The sequence below is a fragment of the Oncorhynchus kisutch genome, linkage group LG13 (genome assembly GCF_002021735.2).
Source record: "Oncorhynchus kisutch isolate 150728-3 linkage group LG13, Okis_V2, whole genome shotgun sequence".
Classification (NCBI taxonomy): Eukaryota; Metazoa; Chordata; class Actinopteri; order Salmoniformes; family Salmonidae; genus Oncorhynchus; species Oncorhynchus kisutch.
This window is the reverse complement of record NC_034186.2, coordinates 25,023,351-25,048,677: the sequence shown is the minus strand read 5'-3', so window position 1 is coordinate 25,048,677 and position 25,327 is coordinate 25,023,351. Positions and strand designations below refer to the sequence as shown.

At 42.9% G+C, this 25,327-nt stretch overlaps 3 protein-coding genes across 3 annotated transcripts in view; all 3 read left to right on the top strand.

The window, feature by feature from the left end:
- Window positions 1–356: 356 nt before the first annotated feature.
- On the top strand, window positions 357–2,054 carry LOC109901591 (GS homeobox 2). Its single transcript, XM_020497589.2, has 2 exons — window positions 357–777; window positions 1,081–2,054. Exons 1-2 carry the CDS (start codon window positions 405–407, stop codon window positions 1,419–1,421), a joined length of 714 nt encoding a protein of 237 aa, XP_020353178.1. The 5' UTR covers window positions 357–404; the 3' UTR covers window positions 1,422–2,054.
- Window positions 2,055–5,808: 3,754 nt separating this feature from the next.
- On the top strand, window positions 5,809–7,009 carry LOC109901635 (pancreas/duodenum homeobox protein 1-like). Its single transcript, XM_020497635.2, has 2 exons — window positions 5,809–6,238; window positions 6,467–7,009. Exons 1-2 carry the CDS (start codon window positions 5,878–5,880, stop codon window positions 6,727–6,729), a joined length of 624 nt encoding a protein of 207 aa, XP_020353224.1. The 5' UTR covers window positions 5,809–5,877; the 3' UTR covers window positions 6,730–7,009.
- Window positions 7,010–15,887: 8,878 nt separating this feature from the next.
- The window catches only part of LOC109902718 (platelet-derived growth factor receptor alpha-like), a 59,092-nt gene continuing 49,652 nt past the window's right edge, over window positions 15,888–25,327 (top strand). Inside the window, exons 1-14 of the mRNA XM_031785818.1 lie at window positions 15,888–16,092; window positions 18,739–18,817; window positions 18,995–19,282; window positions 19,398–19,661; window positions 20,202–20,332; window positions 21,892–22,054; window positions 22,585–22,777; window positions 22,885–23,000; window positions 23,164–23,463; window positions 23,558–23,958; window positions 24,094–24,262; window positions 24,407–24,596; window positions 24,830–24,945; window positions 25,131–25,257. Of these exons, the coding sequence (XP_031641678.1) occupies window positions 18,760–18,817; window positions 18,995–19,282; window positions 19,398–19,661; window positions 20,202–20,332; window positions 21,892–22,054; window positions 22,585–22,777; window positions 22,885–23,000; window positions 23,164–23,463; window positions 23,558–23,958; window positions 24,094–24,262; window positions 24,407–24,596; window positions 24,830–24,945; window positions 25,131–25,257 (2,516 nt within the window). The 5' untranslated portion in view covers window positions 15,888–16,092; window positions 18,739–18,759. The remainder of the gene's footprint in view (window positions 16,093–18,738; window positions 18,818–18,994; window positions 19,283–19,397; window positions 19,662–20,201; window positions 20,333–21,891; window positions 22,055–22,584; window positions 22,778–22,884; window positions 23,001–23,163; window positions 23,464–23,557; window positions 23,959–24,093; window positions 24,263–24,406; window positions 24,597–24,829; window positions 24,946–25,130; window positions 25,258–25,327) is intronic.

Genomic DNA, 25,327 nt, shown 5'->3' with positions numbered 1-25,327 from the left:
ATTACATTACGGCACAGAAACAATATATTGCTTGAGATGTGGGCACTATTGTCTCAGGCAGCTGATGATGCTATAGATAAACTTTGTTAACTACTCATATTATGTTTTTTTGAGTGACTTGTTATTAACACGTCGTTTCACTATATTGGGGGTAAAACGAGCGAATGTGGAGATTTTGATTGGAAGTTCTCTGAGAAATCACGTGGTTTGAGCCAGTTGCAGTATACTGAAGCCCTTGGAGCCGGCTGCGCACGTGGGTGACGCTAGGGCCAGCCCTCTCCGGGGTCCCTTTTGTTTAACCATCAAACATAAGGACCTTCCGAGATCCTGAGGGCTTCAGATGAGAAACAGTCAACATCTTGTGCAAGCACCAATACTGACTGACCGCTTATCGTTCTGCAGCCATGTCTAGATCCTTTTATGTCGACTCTTTGATTATTAAGGACACCGTGCGACCCGCACCTCTAAACGAGCATCCTGGACAAGACTTCTTCATCCCCATCAGCATGCATTCGCCCACCATGATGACGGTCAACGCGCCGGTGTGCCCATCCAGGAAGACTGGCACTTTCTGCGTCTGCCCGGTTTGCGTCACGTCCCATCTCCACTCTCCCCGCGGCGGCATTTCGATGCTGAAGAGTCAGTTCCCGGGAGCGGAGCCCCAATATTGTCAGAGGATATCACACCACCAACAGTCTCCGGCGCTGGGACACGCACCTGTCTGCACGCCTACGTACAGCGTCACTGACCCCAGGAGGTACCACTGTCTCTCCATAGGTAAGAATATGTTGTGCGTATCTGCATATCTGCAATTCAACGCAATGTAACAACCTGTCAATTCAACCTTTGAAATTAGAGCAACATATCTTAATTGCACCACATATATTATGCGTAATTGAATAGACTAGTACGAAATAACAAATACGAAATAACAAACATTAGAATGTTTGTTATTTCGTATTAGTCTATCCAATTACGCGCAATTACACACAGTACAACCAATGCCATTTATTGCATAAAGTATGTTAGAACTGTGAATAGAACAATGATGTGGCTAAATCGTTGTGCTGTCTCCATCAGCCGCCTCTGAGAGCAATCACATCCAGAATGGCAAAAGGATGCGTACGGCTTTCACCAGCACGCAACTATTGGAACTGGAGAGAGAGTTCTCCTCCAACATGTATCTATCCCGTCTCAGAAGAATCGAAATTGCGACGTATCTGAACCTCTCGGAGAAGCAGGTGAAAATCTGGTTCCAGAACCGGAGGGTGAAACACAAGAAGGAGGGCAAGGGCACACAGAGGAGCGCGCACAGCGGTTGCAAGTGCGCAAGTGGTCACACGGACTACCCGAGGTCTGAGGACGAGGAATCTTTATCCCCTGCATCAGCGTCAGAGGAGAAAGAGATCTCCCCAATCTGAGGCCATCTCACACTATACATACTTCCATTACACTACTGGCATAGTCTACCCTTGTTCAACACGGATTCAGCAATACCAGACGACCTCATGGCCATGATATGCTACTCCCAGTCTGAGAAGAACTATTGGGAATATCTTTGGTTCCCTCTGGTTAAATCGTGTAGGCCTATTTGTCATTCGTTTTATGTTAACTGTCCAATATGAACAAATTGTGAATACATGTTTTATTTGTTAAAACATTTAGAAACATAAATGTAATGTTAAATCATTCAGGGTTCAACCAACGTCAAAGTTGTACATCCTCAGTAGTTGTCATACAATGCTTGGTATCTTTCCTCTTCCATGTGATTAGATAAATATCATATTTATCCGATGTGGCTATGACAGCCGTTGATCTACTCTGTTTCACATCTGATTTATCCACGTGAATGTGTATGTGCTTAGTAGACTATTATGTAAATAATATGTATATTTGTATTTATTTTAATAAAACTTTGGTGAGTTGTATCTCAGACAAAAATGGATGTGCTATGTTTTTTGACCGGTTGGCAGGTGTATCTTTGATTCGGCCCTTAAAGGCTATTGTTTGAGCTTTTGTGTTTGAATGATATAATTGTCAAGAAATCAACGTTGAGTCTGTATTTTGAGTAAATAGTCAATTTAATATAATAATTGCACGGATTTTCTCATGAGACCATTTCAAGATGACACATTAATGTCATCATATGCAGGTGATCAGAGACACTAATATAAACAGTTAGATTTACATCCACGTTCACCGTCATTTACAGCCAAATGCATGCACTGTACTATTTTTAAGATGATCAAGAATAGATTGATAGTTTTATAAATCTTGACATTTTCTGTCTGTTCTTAGAACTGTTTTTGGCAGTGCCCTGCTCGGGTTAACAATGTTACATGTTATATTGAGTCCCTCTCTGATTAGCTAACAGGTTGATAAAAGATGTCATCAAGGAGTGCATTACCTGTTAATGAACTATACTGGCACTTAATTAAAGAGTTAAGTTGATGTTGTCTATACTTAACAACTCTCTGACTCTCTCTCTCTCTCTCTCACACACACACACACACACACACACACACACACACACACACACACACACACACACACACACACACACACACACACACACACACACACACACACACACACACACCCATCCCGCCAATCATAAGCAGAAAAGAAAAACAGTCCGAATATAAAAGCTGTGGCCTATGGTTCCTATGGTATCCCTAATGACTAAAAGCATAACTTTAGAGGTCAGTTTTCGATTATTATATTAGATCTGAGTTTCAGTTGAATTATTGCCAATTTATTCTCTGGTGCATTTAAAAAACAGTATTTACAGTATTTACATGTTAGTATATTCATATAGCCTGACAATAGCCAAAATGGGTAATTATTCAAAGTTATAACACATTATAGCATTAGAGAAAAACGAACATGTAGCCTAACCTATACTGACCATATTTAAACTCAGACTCGAATAAAAGACTCGAATAAAAAAAATGGTGTTCTGAAATGAAATAGAGCCTAATCATTTTTTATATTTCCATTTGTTTTAAGTAGCCTTCATTAGTTATTATAATGAGGATGCTATTATTATTATTAGTAGTAGTATTGTTATTTTTTATTAACACCCTCATTATTATGACGTTATTATTGATACCCGGACTTTATTTAGAGGCTATATGAAGTACTAGGCCCATAATGTATCCTGCCCACAAAGCCCTATCGGATTAAGCCCAGGGCTAAACCGGGGTAATAGCCTCGATCATCCATGTTATGTTCGCTTTTGAAGAGATTTTGCTTGTCCAAAATGAGTTTAATTGCAGTTTCAGTCCCACGTTGGCTGATTATGCTGCAATTCCTTCGAAACCACAGAACAAGGATATATAGAACTGGGCAAAGGCTTTGACAGGTTAGATTGTCCTGTCTTGGGACTCGCATTTAGCAGTGGACCCCCGACGGCTGCAGGCTCTGCGGCCTTTGAAGAGACAGCTACAGGGTTCCTCTGAGCGCGAGAGAACGATTTAGTCACTGTTTCATTAAGCACTAGTTGAACCTTTCAACTTATGGTAAATTGAGGGGGCATGCTGAAATAGAAGGACTGCGTAAGAAGGGCGATAGGAAATTAGCTAACGGTTAATTTAACTCGTTTCAGTCGGAGTTTGGGATACATTCCTAATTGAGAGGGGAAGCAGGTGAAGTTTTGGTCCCACGCAGGCCCATTCAGACCGGGAATAAATGGTCTCTTTTCACATCCCGCTGGTGATCATATATTATTGAGCGAAAGCCACCTAATGAATATATATTGAAGTTCCTATTAATCGAATTAGATTTTACCCCTTGCAGGTGTGAAAGTGAAAGACCACCGGCCCATTAAAACCGATTGACAATGAAGCTAACTGCAGTTTTGGGAAAGTCTCCCCCTTTTCAGACCGATGGGCCCTGACCTCGAACTGTCAGTCCGCTATAATAGCCTGAAGCTCATGTGTATTATACCTTCAGGCCATGGCAAGACTAGCGGGAGAGACAAAGTAAACTCTCAAAAACACTATCATAGTAGGCGTGTAGGACAAGTCGCGTTTTTGGCTAAAATCAGAAGAAAAGCAATAGCATGAAGCAGATGCCCCAATTCGTGTGGCATGACTTTCATACTTTTAATTTGCATGGTCGATGTATAAAATGTCTTAATAGAAAAGTAATGCAATTATAGGTCTAAAGTCTAAACCGTCACTCAGCCCAAAATATTGTGGAATGTAAAATTGAGACATTGTTACTTTGGATGAGGTATGAGGCCTGTTCAAATACAATAGCCACCAAAACCAGCACTCCAAAGACGATATAATTACTATTGAAAATGTGGCAATTACGCATTACAAAAGACAATTAATACGACTGCTTTTCACCAGTGTGCAGCTGCTGTCTCGTGTGGAGATATAAGAGCAAACTCAAGTGTCAATGAGAAAAGGAGAGAAAAAGTTTTGTCTTTGCCTGCGGAGACCTCTGCTTTGGTCATGAATCTGCAAGTACAATTTTGGCCCTCGATAAATGTGACAACCCTCTCTTCTGAGTCCAAGTGCTTCGAGTGGCGATGAATCATCCCGCCCTGGTAAAGGCAGGGGTCCAGGAGTGTCCAGTGAGTTGCTTGTTTCAAATGATGATGAAACTGTGAATTCTGGACACGTGCCCCATCAATGCCGTCTTTGGTGACTTAATCTAGTGGGAGCCCGGTCACCACACAATATGTGCCATGAGCTTTTGTCATGCTCTTCAGAATAGGCCTTTTCTAAAATGTCAACCACTTTAAAATCCATTATTTTGTTGGGTTAGAGCGTGCCTCTTAAATCATCAACTGCATTTAGTCGCTGAATTAATGAATATGGCTCTCCGAAACAGAGGACAACGTACTGAATATGACGATATATATCCTTGAAATATACATACATTTCACAAAGCCCAAATTGGACACCCATGCAAAATAATAATAATTATCTTAAAGACATTTTTTTATGGAGAGTAATGTAGGCTTAGCCCAAGTGACTTATGAATAACTATACCACCGCAGTATAGAGATGTTATAGGCCAATTATTCGATTCAGTTGTGTCACTATCATAATGGCACGTGTGTGCATGTGTGTGTGTGTGTGGGGGTGTGTGTGCGTGTGTGTGTGTGTTTGAGTGTGTGTTTGAGTGTCTGTGTGTGTGTGTTTGTGTGTGTGTTTGAGTGTCTGTGTGTGTGTGTTTGTGTGTGTAACAGCATTACTAATCACTGCGCTACTTACATATGTTTCAAGTAGTTCCATAAAAGCAGCCAGTGTTATTTTATCAGCTAAGCCAGAATGACAGCTTTACATATTTACAAAGGAAATAAATTATACACCCATTTGATTACGAAAGGTGGCCGAAGTACAGGCCATGCCACAAGTCATATTGAACTCAAGCATTTGAATATGCTTCTGTGTAATTCCACCTGACACAAAAGAAGCGTTGTGTGCCTCCAAGAATCTGTCCTTGTCGAAATAATATTTATGTAAATATAAATATTATTGAATTCAGTAAATATGGAACATGGTAGGTTTAAGTAACCATAAGCGATTGTAGTGCTCCAAAGTGTGCACCTGTTACCTAAGAAATAGGTTAAAAGATCGAACGTTTTCATGTTTCAGGTTAAAGATGAGGATAAAATATGTTTCATGTTCTCTTTTGTTTGTGATTCAGTCCCCTCTGGAAATAACAGGTTCAACTTTGCACCAGTGCAAACTTTGGTCAATCTGGCCCATAGCCAGTTATGAGTTGTGTCAGTCACGTGACTAGGGATAGGTATTCACTCATAGGTGCACTCCAAGTTGTGGCCTCACTTGAAGGATATATTGCAGGGACGTACATGGACATCCTGTAAAAATTATCGCTGGGAAAATCTGCTCAATAATGGATACCTCGGATATTTACTATAACGGTGAGCGCTTCCAACTGCAGTCACCGGAAGAGTATGACTATAACCCGCCCTCCTGCCGCTACAGCGGTGACACCGAGCAGGTACGGATCCCCATGCCCCCTTCTGCCTCTGTCGAGCACCGGAGCAAAGGAACTTTACTGCCCTACGATCTACCTCCCTGTCAGTACTCGAGGCCTGTTCAGACCCAGGAACAGGAATACCTGACAGGTCAGGTTCGTGTACCGAACGACTACCATCCAGGAGACAGCCTAGTGGTGGAGGTAGAGTCCCAGGCACAAGTGCCATTCCCCTGGATGAGGAGCTCCAGAGTTCACTCATACCAATCACTCCCAGGTGAGCAGAATACTTTATAGGTGCAATTTTATAACATACATAGTTGTGACGCGATTTTGTCTGACAGGTAAAATGATTAGATGGGAGAAAAGGTTTCACAAGGCCTCATAACTTGGCCTAACCTGAAATAAACAAGGTTATAGCATTAGCGTAAAAATGCAAACACAGTCTAGATAGATTAACTGAACAACGACACACGTTTTATATGTATGTATCTTTTCATTTAAGGTGGTTATTCCCAGAACGGGGACGAATACAAGCGGAGCCGCACCGCGTATAGCCGGGCTCAGTTATTGGAGCTGGAGAAGGAGTTCCTCTTTAACAAGTATATATCCAGGCCCCGCAGATATGAACTAGCCACCACACTTAAACTGACAGAGAGACACATCAAAATCTGGTTCCAGAACCGGCGGATGAAGTGGAAAAAAGAAGAAACGAAAAAACGAAGCCCCTCTGACCACCATGAACCGGAGTCTTCCAATAAGGATTGATAAAACGTTAGGATAGCAGCATATGACCCTGGGTTTGACATCCAGATTATTTGTTGCACTTGTCTATAAAATGATAGGCCTATATGTGCTTAAACTTTATAGCCTACGTTAGGCCTATGATGTGGCTAGAGGGACATTTTACAATTTGAATTTGAATTTGAGAGCTATTCAATTCTTTGTCTTGTGCGTATATATAATGTTGCTAAATTTGCGTGTAATTCATTTATTTGTCATGTGCATAAGCTAACATTTTGTTAAAAATTGCTCCATTTTAAATGACTGACAATATCTGGAATTTTAATTAAAATGGATAAGAGTATCCATTTACTTCAGAATGTATTGTCTAATTTATTTTAGATACACAATAGTTGCCATTGTTAACAGCCCACTGGAAATGATTGACCTGTTCTCTGCGTTTTAAACGCATGTTAGGATAACAGAGCATACATTAATTAATTGGAGGCCTACATGCAGACTATGTATCAATGAATGACCGTGTCGAATGACTGAAAATATACCAATACGCTAGAACTAGCCAATAATACGTGTCTTACCTTTAGCCTACTTAATATGCAGATTAATTAACAATGCTTATAATTTTCCTCCTTGTTCCACATATAGTCTGTGTGATCGGCTATAACTAACACAAGAGGCATTTTGCCAGCAGAATGGTTGGTCTCATAAGTCTAAAAGGCACCTGCAAAGGGTTTATCTTATGGGCGTCACGACCCGTAATTTGTGGACAAATGATTTATGAGTGGTTAAGATATGATTTCGCTTTACAATTGCAGGCCAACGTTTACAAAACTTAAAGATAACAAAATACCTTTTGAAAATGAGGAACAATGCATATGGCAACATGTTCTCTTTCAGTTGGTTACCTAACTCAGAGAAAGTAAAAATAAGAAAAAGGGATGATGGCAAATACCCAGAACTAGAATGACTTTTGCCCCCCAGGTTTGAGCAAACAATTAAGTCACTGTGTCATTTCCGCTGGTCGTGCAAATGCAGGTCGCCCGCCCAGCAACACTCATCAACAGACATCAACACAACTGAGCCAGGTGAAGTTAGACCTATAGGCCTCGGATAAATAGCCTACATGGTACTTTTAGCAAAGTCTGTGTTGTTTGTGAAACATCAATGTTGGCTGATATGAACAAGTCATTTGTTGATGTATTGAGGTCCATTAAAGTATATATTTTTAGAATAGACTGGGGGTTGTAACTACAAGCCCAAGTTTCCTTGTAAATTAATATCAGTTATTCAGATCTCTACAGGTTGTGTTCTCTGTCATCTGGGCGAAACTTTTAAGCCAAAGAAGGATGTATACACGATATATTTTCATGTTGTTAGAATACTAAGATAAGGACATTTGTGTTTGCATGGGCTGCAGCTTTTGCGCACTGCGAAACAAATATATACTTAATTTCAACGTCTAGTTTTGATTTACATTTGGTTGAGTTGTCAACTAAGGTCAATTCAACATGAAAAAAAAATGTCCTCACGTCATTTGGAGTTATATTAAAAGTTGGATGAAAAAAATACAAAATTCCCTTATGTTGATGATGTTTTGCAAATCCAATTAGTTTTCCACGTTGAATCAACGTTATAACATTGATTTCTGTTGTTGAAATGACGTGGCAACAACAACTTCGATTCAATCAGTTTTTGCCAAGTTGGGAGACCACGTTTCAGAACGCTGGACAGGCTAGAGGGGACAGATAGCCCTATAACATGCATTGACCACTGGGTAGAGCAGGGATAGGCAAATGGCAGCCTGCGGCTGCATGCGGACCCCGGCCCTCCTTTTGAAGGCACTCAGATATCGTTTTAAAAACGGTAAACATTTCTCTCCACCCTATGGCAAAAATGTGTTTTATAGAGTTGCAGGAAATTAGCCTTTAAAACTGCAAATTTTCCTCTCAGTCCCATGGAAAAATTGGTAGAATTGTATGAAATTTGCAAAATTGCAATATGCACATGTGGGTAGACAGACTCGCAAGCAACTGCGGCACCTCATGATGAGTTCAGATTTTTTGTGGCCCCCACCTTGACCAGAGCTGCCCATCCCTATAAAACCTTACGTAAAAGCCAAAAGTATGTGGACACCTACTCATTGAACATCTCATTACAAAATCATGGGCATTAATATGGAGTTGGTCCCCCATTTGGTGCTATAACAGCCTTCACTCTTCTGGGAAGGCTTTCCACTAGATGTTGGAACACTGCTACACTTGCTTCCATTCAGCCACAAGAGCATTAGTGAGGTCAGGCACTGATGTTGGGCGATTAGGCCTAGCTCGCAGTCGGCGTTCCAATTCATCCCAAAGGTGTTCGAGGGAGTTGAGGTCAGGGCATTGTGCAGGGCAGTCAAGTTCTTCCACACATATCTCAACAAAAGATTTCTGTATGGACTTTGCTTTGTGCACTGGGGCATTGTCATGCTGAAACAATAAAGAGCCTTCCCCAAACGGGTGCCACAAAGTTGGAAGCACGGTATTGTCTAGAATTTCATTGTATGCTGTAGCGTTAATAATGTGTGGCCTACCACTTGTTGCTCCTAGATGTTTCCACTTCACAATAACAGCACTTACAGTTGACAGGGGCAGCTCTAGCAGGGCAGAAATTTGACGAACTGACTTGTTGGAAAGGTGGCATCCTATAGGGTGCCACATTGAAAGTCACTGAGCTCTTCAGTACAGGCCATTCTGCTGCCAATGTTTGTCTATTGAGATTGCATGGTTGTGTGCTCGATTTTATACACCTGTCAGCAAAGGGGGTGGATTAAATAGCTGAATCCACTCATTTGAAGGGGTGTCCACATACTTTTGTGTATAAAACAATGTTTTTTTCTTCGTATAGCCTATCATGCTGACCAAACCGTGCGCCTGCGTGCTCCATCACGCGCATGTTGATTTTGAACCCCCACACCAGACACAATCAGGACACGCAGGTTGAAATATCAAAACAAACTCTGAACCAATTCTATTCATTTGAGGACAGGTCGAAAATAATTGAACATTTATGGCAATTTAGCTAGCTAGCTTGCTGTTGCTAGCTAATTTGTCCTGGGATATAAACATTGGGTTGTTATTTACCTGAAATTTACCTGAAAAGGTCCTCTACTCTGACAATTAATCCACAGATAAAACGGGAAAACCGAATTCCTTTCTCATCATCTCTCCTCCTTCCTCAGGCTTCTTTTTTACTTCTTTGGACTTTATATGGTGGTTGGCAACCAACTTTACAGTGCATTACTACAACCGACTGGAATGTGGACGTCAGTTCATCTTTCAATCACCCACGTGGGTATATGCTCCTAAACACCAATGAGTAGATGGCACGTGGGTATATGCTCCTAAAAACCAATGAGGAGATGGGAGAGGCCAAACTTGCAGCGCGTTGAGTGTCACAAATAGAACCTATTTCTATTTTAGTGCCTGGCCATGCAGACGCTTGCTGAGACAAGTGAGCAGTGTGGGTGCAATGATTGAATAACATGTATGTGTACATTTATTTTGCAACGCTCGCGCACGCGACGCGAGAGGTGTGGTCAGCATGTCAGTAATGCAGTCTGTTTGGAACATGGAGAGCTCTCCTAAACTGCTGTTTAGAAGGCTCACCATGGTGCATTTCTATAGGTTGGTTAATTTATGGTGTTTTACCCAAAAGGCTCAGACATTTCTGTTTCCATCTACACAGGCTGGCACCCGAGTCTTACGCCTCTATCACATCGATAGCGTCATTGCGTTATGGTACACCAAAGGTACATACATTTTCAATGGAACGCTGCTATTGAATGTATGCATCAAATTGTATGCATAGAAGGATTGACAGAAATGGTAGCAGAAGGTGAATATTGAACTTTCGTTGCACACATATCCAGATGATTCTACTTACCATTTTGTGCAATGACGCTGTAGGTGTGATCGAGGATTTACGCTATCATTTCTGTTACCATTTCTGTCAAGCATTCTCCGCATACAATTTGATACCCTCCAACAAGCAAAAACTAAAGCAGGAAGTACCAGTGACTCGCTCAATACGCAAGTTGTCAGATGACGCAGATGCTAAGCTACCAGACTTTTTTGCTAGCACAGACTGGAAAATGTTCCAGGATTCATCTGGTCAGTCACCGGCTTCATCAACAAGTGCATCGATGACGTCGTCCCCACAGTGACTGTACGTACAAACCCCAAACAGAAGCCATGGATTACAGGCAACATCAGCACTGAGCTTAAGGGTAGAGCTGCCGCTTTCAAGGAGCGTTTATAAGAAATCCCGCTATGCTCTTCGACGAACCATCAAACAGGCAAAGCATTAACACAGGACTAAGATTTAATCTTACTACACCGGCTCTGACACTCGTCAGATGTGGCAGGGCTTGCAAACTATTACAGACTACAAAGGAATCCCCAGACACGAGCTGCCCAGTGACAAGCCTTTCAGATGAGCTAAATTACTTCTATGCGCGCTTCGAGGCAAGCAACACTGAAGCATGAATGAGAGCACCAGCTGTTCTGGATGAATATGTGATCACTCTCTAGATAGTCGATGTGAGTAAGACCTTTAAGCAGGTAAAAATTGACAAGGCCGCAGGGCCAGATGGATTACCAGGATGTGTATTTGGAGCATGCGCTGACCAACTGGCAAGTGTATTCCCTGACATTTTTAACCTGTCCCTGACCGAGTCTGTAATACCAACATGTTTCAAGCAGACCACCATAGTCTCTGTGCCCAAGAATACCAAAGTAACCTGCCTAAATGACTACTGACCCGTAGCCCTCACGTCTGTAGCCAGGAAGGTCTTTGGATGGCTGGTCATGGCTCACATCAACACCATTATCCCAGAAACCCTAGACCCAGTCAAGCTTGCCCCAACAGATCACACAATCTCTATTGCACTCCACACTGCCCTTTCCCACCTGAACAAAAGGAAAACCTATGTGAGAATGCTGTTAATTAATTATAGCTCAGTGTTCAACACCATAGTGCCCTCGAAGCTCATCACTAAGCTAAGGACCCTGGGACTAAACACCTCCCTCTGCAACTGGATCCTAGACTTCCTGACAGGCCGCCCCCAGGTAGTAAGGGCAGGCAACAACACATCTGCCATGCTGATCCTTAACACAGGGGCCCCTCAATGATGCGTGCTTAGTCCCCTCCTGTTCTCCCTGTTCACTCACGACTGCGTGGCCAAGTACGACTCCAACACCATCGTTAAGTTTGCCGATGACACAACGGTGGTAGGCCTGATCACCGACAACAATGAGACAGCCTATAGGGAGGAGGTCAGAGACCTGGCAGTGTGGTGCCAGGACAACAACCTCTCCCTCAATGTAATCAAGACAAAGAAGATGATCATGGACTACAGTTATATGGCTGCACTATCGAGAGCATCCTGGTTGCATCACAGCTTGGTATGGCAACTGCTCGGGCATCCAAGCCGCTACAGAGAGTAATGTGTATGGCCCAGTACATCACTGGGGCAAAGCTTCCTGCCATCCCAAATCTCTATACCAGGTGGAGTCAGAGGAAAGTCCTAAAAATGGCCAAAGACTCCAGCCACCTTAGTCATAGACGGTTTTCTCTGCTACTGCACAGGAAGCAGTACCAGAGCTCCAGGTCTAGGTCCAAAAGGCTCCTTAACAGCTTCTACCCACAAGCCATAAAAGCCATATTTGCATTGACCCCCCCCCCCCTCCCCACTTTATTAACGCTGCTCATACTCGCTGTTTAAAAAAAAAAATATCTATGCATACCTACATGTGTCACGGCCTGACCGTAGAGAGCTTTTTATGTCTCTATTTTGGTTTGGTCAGGGTGTGATTTGGGTGGGCATTCTATGTCCTTTTTCTATGTTTTGTATTTCTTTGTTTTGGCCGGGTATGGTTCTCAATCAGGGACAGCTGTCTATCGTTGTTTCTGATTGGGAACCATACTTAGGTAGCTTTTTCCCACATGGGTTTTGTGGGTAGTTATTTTCTGTTTAGTGTTTGCACCTTACGGGACTGTTTCGGTTTCTTTATTCGCTTGTTATTTTGTATTAGTGTTCAGTTCAATAAACAAACATGAGCGCTTACCACGCTGCTCTTTGGTCTGACTACTCTTCCTCATCCGATGACGAAAGCTCTTACAACATGTGCATATTACCTCAATTACCTCGACTAACCTGTACTCGGTACCGGTACCCCCTTTATATATAGCCCTGTTATTGTTAGTTTATTGTGTTACTTTAAAAAAAAGTTTGTTTATTTAGTAAACATTTTCTTAACTCTTATTTTCCTTACAACCCAACAATGCAGTTGTAAGTAAGGATTTCACTGTAAGGTCTACACCTGTAGTATTCGGCGCACGTGACAAATCAGTTTGATTTGATTTATTCAATGTATGCACCATACAGAACGCACAACTACTGCCTCTGCAATGCTATTCTGCAAGGCAATTGCAGTTCCATTGGAAATGAATGTACTTCTGGTGTACCATTACGCAATGACTTTGTAGGTGTGATCTAGGCGTTGTCGGGCCATGCTTGGATCTGCTCTCATGGGGCCAAAGCCAGGTCACTGGTACTTTTCAGCACTCATTTACATAACAATGACTGTCTGTGAACTTTAACACCTTCTCACAAAGCAACTTTGTTGATTATGCAGAGTTTGTTGATTTTTCTCTTCACAAGTCCTCATTGTCAGCCTTATAGCTATGGAAACACAATTTCCCTAGTATAACACATGGGCGCACTAGTGTAACAATGTTACAGTAGAAAAGCAGGAACAGTGGCATAACCATAGATAGCCTATTCTAATTCATTTCTATGGGCTTATTATAGGCTACTGAAACTACTTCATTTTGAATGCTGAGTTCAAACAATAAACCGGTCTGGGAAAAAACACTGTTTAGGCTCATATATCAAAATTCCTCCAGTTGAAACCATAAACATTTGAATGCCCCCTTGTGGATGTTTGCTTCTAAGTAGAAGTATGTAATTTCCACAGGTCATCTTTTCTTATTGGCAGTCAATAAATGTGGCCATCCTGATCAACAGTTCGTAACTGGGCTACACAATTCATGAATTATATTTCTGGATTGTTGCTGTAGACTGTAATAGGCCTAATGATGTATTAAGTAATGCTAGGAAATGTGTGTGTGTGTGTGTGTGTGTGTGTGTGTGTGTGTGTGTGTGTGTGTGTGTGTGTGTGTGTGTGTGTGTGTGTGTGTGTTTGTTTGTGCACGCGTACATGTGTGCTATATGCATAGTCTATAGTCACTTTCTATACATAGTCACTTTACCCCTACCTACATGTACAAATTACCTCGACTAACCTCTATCCCCGCAAATTGACCCTGTATATAGCCTCGTTGTTGTTATGTAATTTTCTTGTGTCACTTTTAAATAAAAAATAAAAACTTTAGTTTATTTTGTAAATATGTTCATAACTCTATTTCTTGAACTGCATTGTTGGTTAAGGGTATGTACGTAAGCATTTCACTGTAAGGTCTACTACACCTGTTGTATTCGATGCACGTGACAAATATAATTTGCTTTGATTTGATTTATACTCAACAGTCACTCTTGGTTGCGCATTTTTTGCCATAGATTACATTCCACTCTGTTTAAAGATGTGGAATGCTGAATTAACGTCCAAATGTAATCATATCACATCCACAAAACGCCATTGTACTTGTTTTACAAGCGCGCAATGCGATAGAAATTAGTTAACACGAGAAACATGGAAAGTGACTTAGATGAGCCAGTTATCACAAACAACGTTCTCAAAATCCAGCTTGCATGACCTTTTACAGAGTTGGAAAATGTCTGAAAGAAATTGGCTACACACTAACCTTAATAGGTATACAACTGATTTTGCACCAATGCATTGGAACAGTTTTTTTTATAGCCCACTGTATGTCGAGGCTTACTACAAATCACAATTCCCCAAAAAACTATTAACTTTAAGTAAATAAGCGTACTATTTTAATGGACTGGAGTTATGAATGTGTTGTTGTAGAGGGTAAAATAAGAGGAGAGCCTTCAGTAAGGAACTCTACCAGTTTGAGGCACTAAAATGCGATTTTTTTTTGTTTGGAGAACAAGGAATACTGTTCTTTTGCGCGCTTCGGCTGAGGGAACATGTGGAAGTCATCGCGCTGAGCCGCTGGAGATATGTGTTTCTCTGCAAGGGGAGCGCTGCGGGACGGGCCGAGCACCGCTGGAAGTGCCGCTGAGAGAGGGGTTGGGGGTGGTCAGCCCCGGGGCTCCACTCCATGAAAAACGGCCTGGTCGGCTGACTTGGCTCCACAACCCTGCGTGCAGTGAGATAGGTAATTCATAATGACCCTTTATCCCAGCTATTAGGCCAGCCTCAGGGCCGGGGGAGAGGGGGGGCTGGGGTCACAAAACACCTTCACAGAGTCGGCAAACAACAGAGGAAACAGTGTGCCAAACGGGCAACAAACAAAAAACACAACGAACATTTCTCTGTTTTTTTCATAAGAAATTGCCCAAAAAATAAGAATAACTGGAAATACCTCCCTCTTGGGGAATATAATGAAGTCAATATGTGGTTGACTTGAGAGAGGAAGAGAGAGTTGAGTTGTGTGTGTAGTGCCTGGTGTTGGAGCGCCCCCTGTGGGCAATGGAGGCTTGGACGTTCATGTTAGCAAGTTTCAGGTTTTGAAAAGTGCTAATGAACTGAGCACTAATGTTCGAACAAAACTCCATTCAGGTATTGTTACCATATAATTATATGTGTATACGAACAATAGCCTGTTTATAAGAAGGCAAATACATTATATCTTAATAACTCATGAAACAACATGTTTTTTGTACATTTTAATGTTACCTTTGCGTATTTGCGGAATGGTGACATTTATTTATCTATTTGAAAACATCCGTCAATGTCGCTTGATAAGTAATATCGTTTGCTTTTCTTCGAAAATAAGCTCGACACCGGATTTTTGTGCATATTTATTTCTCGTCCCTCTTCCCTACATCATTGCCCAGCAGAGTCCAGCTCCAGTCTCACGGAGAAAACAGGACTCTTATTTTGAAAGGAATCCCAGAGCTGGAGCCTCCTGTAGGGGAGGAGAGGGGGGTCATTTCCTGAGAGTTATTTACTTTGAGCCAGATGATTAGTTTTTTGGGGAAGGACGGGCTGTAACATTGAATCAATTACTGGTCGCTGTAGCTCAAGCACATTGTGAGCGCGGCAGTGGACGCAGACGGAGGGGCGCACATATGCTAGCTCTCACAGTGAAGGATCGTGGCCATAGGATTACTAAACGACCGGAGCGCTTTTATGCTCCTGATTTCATTCTATTGGGATTTAAAATCAAGACACATAATCCAAGGGAATTTAAGAGGTTTGTATTTAAAAGAAATGAGCAAATATTTTTTGTTTTTGCTAAATGTTATTTTCTCAACAAGGCTATCAATTGAGAGAATTTCAAATCTGCTAAAATAAAAAGGTTATCCAACTGGACACTTTTAGACTAGTTCAATTTGTCCTCCTTAGTGAATATTCACGAAATAGCCTAGCTTCTTATTAGGATAGTACCATATTGTGAAAACTTTACCAAGAAGAAATTCTTAATCTGACCTGATCCATCCATCACACATTGGGGGCTTTCATTAGCCTAATTTCGCTACGAGGAAACGTTCCAGTAAACTTCTTGAAACTTTGAAGATGCATTCGTTTGCAGGCTATGCGTTATGCATAATGAATTATGCTTTGAACGGGATTCAGTTTTCCATGAAACATATGGTCTCACCTCCGGATGCCAAGCGGAGAGATGTCGCTGACTCCGCTGGATAAAAGCGCTCAATTTCGGCCTCACAGCTGGAGGTGTCACCTCTAGGACTGAGGGTCCATTGTGGGATGCTGCTGCCTGCCTTGACATCTAATGGAAAACACATTGGAAATTGGATTTCAAGTTGTTTTCGTTATTGCGCTTGGAATGTGTGGAATTAAATTGAATATTGTACCTTGCCATTTGCTTTCTGAGATTGGACGCAAGCTGTAGCCGAACGGAATTCAAAAGTAGATAGAAAGTTATTTTTTTAACCCACTAAAAAAAGTATAGTAGCCTATAGAGTGGAACCAATTCCTGGTTGGATGTAATTTCAGTGCACCAGACAACATGCAAATAGCCTACATTTGCCCCCAAGATAATTCTTCATAATTAGCCTATAATTTAATGATGGCCAATATAACATGCAGAAAATATGTATGCATATTTTTTAAGATTGCAATAGAATAGTTGCGCGCTGCACGACTGTAACAGTCAAGTTAGATACAAATCTTTAAGTTTTCCATCAGTGAAACTCACTGCCTTGGACATTTTTGAGTGTAGGCTATTGCTTGTCCCAATGCCCTCTTCATTTCAAAATGCTATATTTAGACATCTCTCTGCTATATTCCCATGGAAATCAATTCTGCACATGGGGGTTTGAATTTAACAGTTTAAGTGTCTGTGGAGGACAGAGAGCTGATCAACCATCTCTCAGCTGTTGCTCCAAAGTGTCAAGCGCAGCAGAAGGGGGTTTTGGCAGGCTGCACATTTGCTGAGACTGTAGTGTTTTGTTCGGGCGAGAAAAGGAGAAGACTGACAAGCCCTACATTTGCACATTCGGCTGAAATAGAAAATATGCGCAAACGTGTCAAAGTGTATAAATCAGGATTCCCACGCGAATATTTGTCATACAGACTTCTCTTCAAGAGGGGGGTCTCTTAATTATATCCCCTCTCTAACCCTGGGTTTGGTTTGCCAGGGATAATTAGCCAGTCCCGGGTGAGATAGAGCTGACTACCTCAAATTAATCACTTAGCCCTACACTGTTAAAAGTAGCAGCAAACGTTTTGAGACAAAGGGGATTTTGATTATGGATTAAAATAATGTATTTTAATCGAGCCAATGGGAGATACCAATTAGAAGAAAATGTTAAATAATTATCCTATAGTCACAAATTAGGTTTAAACTAAGTGTTTCTATTGAATAGATTAGAGTAAAACTGGTAGGTATGTAAACGTTTCAGAGTTAAGCGCGCCAGTGTTTGGAGTTGCGTCTCTCTCAGCTCGTGCGTTGATGGAATCCAGGGTCCCGCGCACCAGACAGCGAGATAACGCTCGTACCAGGGGAATGTCTGTTGACCACAGACCCATGACAGCAAGCACGATTAAACCTGGATGGACGAGTTCTTTAACGGCCTAAAAGTTTGTTGGGTCGAGTTACTTGGTTTACAAGCCTATGGTAGCCATGTCTAGATTTTATGTTGCAGTGAATAAGTCAAGATGCAAACATATTTGTTAACTGAAACATCAGAATCAATCCTGAAATTCTGTTTCGACTTTTGTAGTACTTACAATTTGTGTTAATTGATGCTGTTAGACCGCACAATTCCTATAGCTCTATAGGCTTATACAGTAGCCTAATACAGTTGGCATGTTTGTAGTCTAGGCCTATACCTGGCCATTGCCACAGAAATAGGCTATTCCATTTCCGGCGAAATGACAAACAATAATGTAACTTTCCTGCTGGAGAAAGAAGTTACAGCCCACAGATGACTGCTTGATGCAGGCGAAACGTGAACTATGTCGCCCCCTAGCGACTTCAGAGCCTGAATTGAATTCCAGCTCTTCTTGGCAAAAAATAGACGTTGGCGCCACTTTGCTGATTCAACCATGTCCAACGTTTTTATAAACATCTTCTGAGACCAAACCAGTGTAATCATCACCCCGACTCAACAAGATTACTCAGTGTGCGCTTTACAAGACCTGGTGTGCCACAGTAGGCTATAGTTGTTTTACTGCTGTACTGGAGCAGTAAAAGTCCCTCTATTGATTTTAATTGATTAAATTGCAATGTTTTCCAAAAGGCTTAGGTAGTGGAGACAGGGGTATCTTCTCCCATAAATCAACACATTTTCTCTAAGCTTACACAGATACTAGTGTTGTTTTTGCAACATCTGGTGGAACCATGTCTGACGTGCAAGTATTTAAACTCTTCCAGCAGAATTAACCATCCGTGACCATGGATGAAATGAAGACATGTCTCATCATTGGGGTTTTCTTGTTTGGGTTGTTATCAGGTAAGAAACTAATTTAAGTAAGTCAAAATGTTTCTTGGTTCTTATAACCTGAAAATATTCTGCCAGCGCACCCAACTTGCCTTTTCCTTTCGACATGTGTTCTTATCACTGTTAAATAAACAAACCTGTCCAATATTTTGTATTGAAGACATTCAGTGAACTTGTGTTTTCCATTAGTTACCCGCGGGCTGGCCACACCGATCATTGTATCAACTGAAGATGAGTTTGTTCTCGAGCCGCTCTCGGTGTTCAACATCAGCTGCACTGGTAAAAGGAACGTTGCTTGGGTCGAGCCCCTACCGGACGACACATTTGTTTTGCCTGGATATTACACCTCCACGCTCTTCATCTACAACGCTTCTGTGACACACACCGGATATTACTCCTGCAAATACCAAGACAAAGAGGGCAATGAAGAGGTGGATGGCGTAGCCAATGATGCGTTCATATACGTTTTCGTCCCAGGTAAATATAGTGAAATTGTTTGTCATATCCATGCTCTGTGATTCTCTTCTATTATATGAATTCCCATATTGATAGCTTTTTGACCAAACAACCATGTTCTTGCCTTGTTCCTCAGATCCTGAGATTCCATTTGTGCCTGAGGAGCCAGATCGCATGCTAGTCCCAGTCTATCCCAATAGAACCATCATCCCATGCAGGGTGTCAGACCCTCAATCCCAGGTGGTCCTAAAGAGCGCTCCCAGTGGAGTAGAAGTGGACGCAGTTTATAAGAACAAGATCGGCTTCATTGGCAACCTGGACGCTGGATTGTACATCTGTGAGACCACCGTGAACAGCATGACAATTACGAGTGACACTTACACCGTGGAGGCCAACAAACGTAAGGAGTCCAGATGTGCATGATTTGTTTGATGACAAATGCTGCTTAGTTTTAATATCACATTGGTCATCTTTTTTTCGTGCCTTAGAGCAGAGACATGGTTGAATAAGCATTAGGCCCAGAAAGGGGGAGGATATTGAGGCCAGCTATTAACACCCTGGACTTGTTTACTACTGAGAGAGAGAGAGAGAGAGAGAGGGTGTGAGAGAGTGAGAGAGAGAGTGTGTGTGAGAGAGAGAGAGTGAGAGAGAGAGTGGGTGAGAGAGAGAGTTTGTGAGAGAGAGTTTGTGAGAGAGAGAGTGAGAGAGAGAGTGTGTGTGTGTGAGAGAGAGTGTGTGTGTGTGTGATAGAGAGAGATGAGATGACATCATGTCATTAGTACTGGGGAGATGACTTCACAAAGTTGTAGTCAGACAGAGAGAATGTGATGCCATCAGCCTGCAGTGAACTCAGAGAGGGGGATACCATGCAGAGGCCTGTAGATTACCATATTGTCTCTGTTGACCGTATTGCTCCTCCCTCCCCTGGTGGTCTGTACAGAGATAGAGAACGTCCATGTGGAGGTGAAGGCCAGCGAAGAGGCAGTGAGACTGGGGGAACCCTTCAACATCACCTGTGTGGCACCTCCAGGACTGCCCAACCAGCAGCATTGGCTCCACCCCAGGAAACAGGCAAGGCCTCACCCCCATAGCCGTGCGAAGTAGTGGTGCTGCAGCAACCCCTGTAAAATCAGAATAAAAACGTCTAGTGCAGGCAAAAACATTTGTCCACCCCCCCCTCTTTTCCAACAGCCTCAATTAGAGAAAATGCAATAACTCAAAATGCAATAACTCAAAACGAGAAAATGCAAAAAAAATAAAATAATTAGAAAGATGTTTTGTGCAAAATTTCCAAATTAAATAAAAGAAGCTGTGAAAATGACCCAACATGTTTCTGATAAGTGTTCAGTTCGGCTTGGATGAATATTTGATGTGGTTGTCATACTATGATGCTGATAAAGAAAGCACCTCTACAGACGGTATCTAACTGCATATTCACATTCTCTCAAGATGCTGAAATAAATAAATCATATTTCTCCACTCCTGTTCCCAAGTAAAAATGTTGCTTACATTTACTGTATCATTTTACAGCAAGAAATGCTTAATTCTGCAGGGGTTAATATTAAGTCTATGTGAGAGGTTATAGACTTACAGTCAGTGTTCAGAATTCAGTTTCCATTTACCCATCTGAACAATAGGCTACATTTCCCTTGACGTGCCATAGGCCTATTTGAAGATCCGTTTTGTGACTGTCGAATTTGTATAGCACCGCTATCATCCTCTTTAAACACTTCCCCAAATCTTTCCCAAACATGACTTTTCTGGCCCTCCCTTCTCTTTATTTTCAACTCTCCATTTCACAGCTTTTCTCTTCTTGAATAAACCTCAGACATTATCCTATTTGCCTCCTTAGATTGACATGAACCTTTTCTGCCCATTCCCAAAAGCATTTGGCGATTGGCATGTAGGCTATTTGGCATGAATACTTCATCCACACAATATTTAATGACCCTAAACCTGCCCTTCATCCACACAATATTTAATGACCCTAAACCTGCCCTTCATTCACACAATATTTAATGACCCTAAACCTGCCCTTCATCCACACAATATTTAATGACCCTAAACGTTCCCTTCATCCACACAATATTTAATGACCCTAAACCTGCCCGCCCGCAGATATAACCGATAAAATATAAATGTAGTTCATTTAAGTTTGTGTGCCAGTGTAGATGGTAGTGTAGATAGTGGATTGTCTGAAGTGATAGTCTTGGTGTGCGTGTGCACCTCTGTCTTTGTGTGCTCTGTTCAGTAATCCCTGCAGCACGTTGTGACAGAGCGTCTGTTTTAGCGGTGGGATTCCTAAGCCCTTTTCCAGAGACAGTTAGGGTAAGAAGAGCACCGGACTCCTGATTCCTGGCTTTGGTCTCAGCTGCAATTACAGCCATTTAAAGGCCCTGGGGTCCTGATTTATCTCCTGTGGACCAGCACATGTTTTCCCCATCAGCTCACAGACCGATAGAGAGACATACTGCTCTGACATACAGAATTCATCTCTAAACCTGTAAAAAGGTGGAGAAGAGCATAGAGACAAGATTTTTTATTCCCGAGAGATGGTTATAGACGGTGTATGTGTGTGTGAGTGTGTCTATAGTGTATTTCATCTTCCTTCCTTTTGTTCCTCTATCTAGGCTGTGGATGCAGTCCAGATGAAACAGACTCTGCCTGATAGAGTGGTCTACACCCTCAGTATCCCAGCAGCCACCTCTCAGGACAGTGGGGTGTATGAGTGCTCCATCACCAACAACTTCAGTGGAGAGATCAGAGCCAACAGGGTGGCTGTCACTGTCTTTGGTACACTCTCACCTCCTTATGGCCAATCAAAAACTCATTTTGAAAACATATGCACAATGTCTATCACTAGTCAATTTCACTCAAGACATTGCTTATCCTTCAACATTATTACTCTTTACTACCAATACCACTTAGCTGTAGATGCATTAAACAGAAACGACTTGGGGTCCATCATACTTCTTGGAATAAGTCTTTAAAAGTAGTCCCCTTGAATTCACATAAAAGCATAGAGTTAATTCATCCTGCCTATCAGTGTCAGTTTGACGTGCTAGAGGGAAGGGATGCTTTATGGGATGGCTTCAACAGCCCCAATGCTTTATGGGATGGCTTCAACAGCCCCAATGCTTTATGGGATGGCTTCAACATATGTGTGCCAGAATTTCATTTATCTTTTTCTGTTTCTCATCCTTCCTTCTGTGTCCCCTCTCTATCACTCTCTCTTTCTTTTTTCTCTCACTCTCACTTTACCCCACTCTTCATCACTACCTCTCCCTCTGCTCCCCTCTCTTTTCCACCCCTTCTCTCTGTAGAAGACAACACCTTTGTGATGTTGGACCACAGTGGGATTGGAGTGGTGGAGTTTGTCAGTATGATGGAGGAGACAGAGTTCACCATCAGTATTGAAGCCTTCCCTGCTCCTAAAGTCACCTGGCTGAAAGATGGCATCACCATCACTGAGAACAGCTACTTCCTCACCAAGACCAGCCGTCTGGAGGGGAACAAGTAAGATCACAACAGCTGTTTATAGCAAAGCTGTTTTTTTGTGTGTCTGTGGACCTTTGTGTGGTGTGTGCTGGACTGAGCTAAGTGGTTCTCTGCCCATCTCTCAGGCATCAGAGCACTCTGACTCTTCGGCAGCCACTAGAGGAGGACAGTGGTAACTACACCATCATGGTCCTCAGCATCCCTCACACTGCCCAGTTCTCCTTCACCCTCAAAGTGAAAGGTGAGAATAACTTCAAGCCAAGTGAAAATGCACTTTTACATGCGTGTGAACATGCATTTATGTGTTCAAATGTGTTAGGAATTGTGAATGTGTCAGTGTGCGTGTATTGTCTCAGAATAATCCTAAATCTGACCATATGTCTGCCTGTGTGTGTGCCTTCCAGCCTCAGCCCCAGTGCTGTTCCAGCCAGCCTCAGCTCCGGTGCTGATCCCCCAGAGAGAGGAGATGGTTGTTCCCCTCCACACCCCCTTCACTCTGACTTGCAGGGGCGAGGCCGAGCTGGCCTGGGACACACCCGTCTACCTATCAGAGCAGACAGAGGAGGACAACAGCGGCCTGTTCATCACCACGGTTACCGTAGAGAACGCCACTGCGGCAAACACTGGTTTCTACACCTGCTTTTACAACGGAGGGAACTCCACTGAGGAGGGAGAGGACAGCAGCATCTACATATATGTGCCAGGTATAGGGAAGACATCACTGTGGTGTTGGAGTTAAATCTATGTAAGACGTTTGAATGATTAGAAACTTACCAGGCCCTCTTCTCACCCCCTCAGATCCAGAGGTGCCCTTTGTCCCCTCTCTGGTGCCCTTTGGCAACCACGTCCTGAATGGTCATGATGAGATGGAGATCCAGTGTCGCGTGTCAGACCCCAGTGCCAATGTGACCCTGGTCAACACTGATACCCAGCAGGCCGTGCCCATGACTGTCTACGACAGCAAGAGGGGCGCCGTGGGCTTCTTCAGTGCAGGAACCTATGTCTGCAAGGCCCTCGTCAATGGAGAGGAGCACCTCAGTGAGGAGTACATCGTCCACGGCTGGGCAGGGGGGTCGGAGCTGCGTGTGGAGCTGAAGGCCCAGAAGACTGCTCTCTTGGTGGGAGACACCATCACTGTCACCTGTGTGGCCCGGGGGTCTGAGATACTGGAAGACCACTGGAAGTACCCTGGAAAACTGGTAAACAACAGCACATACTGTACATAGTTATTACTCTCTTCTTGGAGAGCATATTCATTGATTCATTTGAAAATACATTTGTTTGTTTGATTATAAATGGGTCTAACTTGTGTGTGTCCCCTGTGTGTGTGTCAGGTGAACCGTGGCTTGAAGTCGGTGAGTGAGAATAAGAGGGACCAGGAGATCCAGTACATCATGACTGTCCCCCAGGCCTCAGCCAAAGACAGCGGCATCTACGCCTGCTCCATTACTGACATCATCAGCAATGAGAGCCAGACCAAGGAGCTGGCCATCACTGTCTATGGTACGTTTTTGTCACTGTTTATTAATCTAGTAACAAGGCAATAATCTTGGTCTATCATCTTGCTTGAACTGGTAGATTGTTTTAACTAGCTGTGACCTGTACATATTTAATTAAAGGTTCTCTCTCCATTTTCTGTCCTGACAGAGAGCCCATTTGTGTCGCTGCGCCCTGTGTTCAGTTCTCAGGAGTCAGCAGACCTGGATGAGAGCAGAGAGTTCCGGGCCGACATCGACTCATTCCCCAGCGCCCAGGTCACATGGCTCAAAGATGGCCTCCCCCTCAACTATGTGGCGGCTGAGATAACCAACAGCCTCCAGCAGCTCAGCGAGACCAGGTGAAACTTCCTCTAACATGACTCAACACTGACTGAAGAGATATGATAAACCACTGTCCTGCACACTAAACTCTGGCTAATAACAGGTTCCCCAGTTCACCTAGGATGTTCAGATGTCTATTATTAAGGTGTGTTGTGGTGAGATGTTAGATTGGAACTAGTCTCTCATGACAGACTTAACAGCGATCACATGAGATTAGAGTGTAACCATACATGGTGTTTTGTCTCTGTAGGTACCTGAGTGTTCTGACCCTGATCCGGGCCAAGGAGGAGGACAGTGGGAACTACACCATCAGAGTGCAAAACGGGAACCAGACCCACAGCCACAGCTTCAGTCTGCAGGTCAAAGGTGAGGCAGAGGAATGCTCCAACCTTTATCTCACTGACACCTGTGGTCCCATACTCCCATAACTTCCTAACCATCTCTCTTTGATCCCCTTTCTCTATTTCTCTTTTTTTCCCTCTCTTCCTCGCTTCTTCTGTCACTGTCTGTATTGTGGTCTGACCCCCTGTTCTTTCTCTGTCTGTGTCCAGTACCTGCAGTCATTGTGGACCTGATGGACCTCCACCATGGCTCAGCCTCAGGCCAGTCTGTAGTGTGTATTGCTGGAGGCATGCCCACTCCTGAGGTGGAGTGGTTCATCTGCAAGAACATAAAACAGTAAGATTACCCTCTCACAACCCCACGTTCTTCCTCTTTCCCCCTGTTCTCTCACTTTCACTCCAACTAT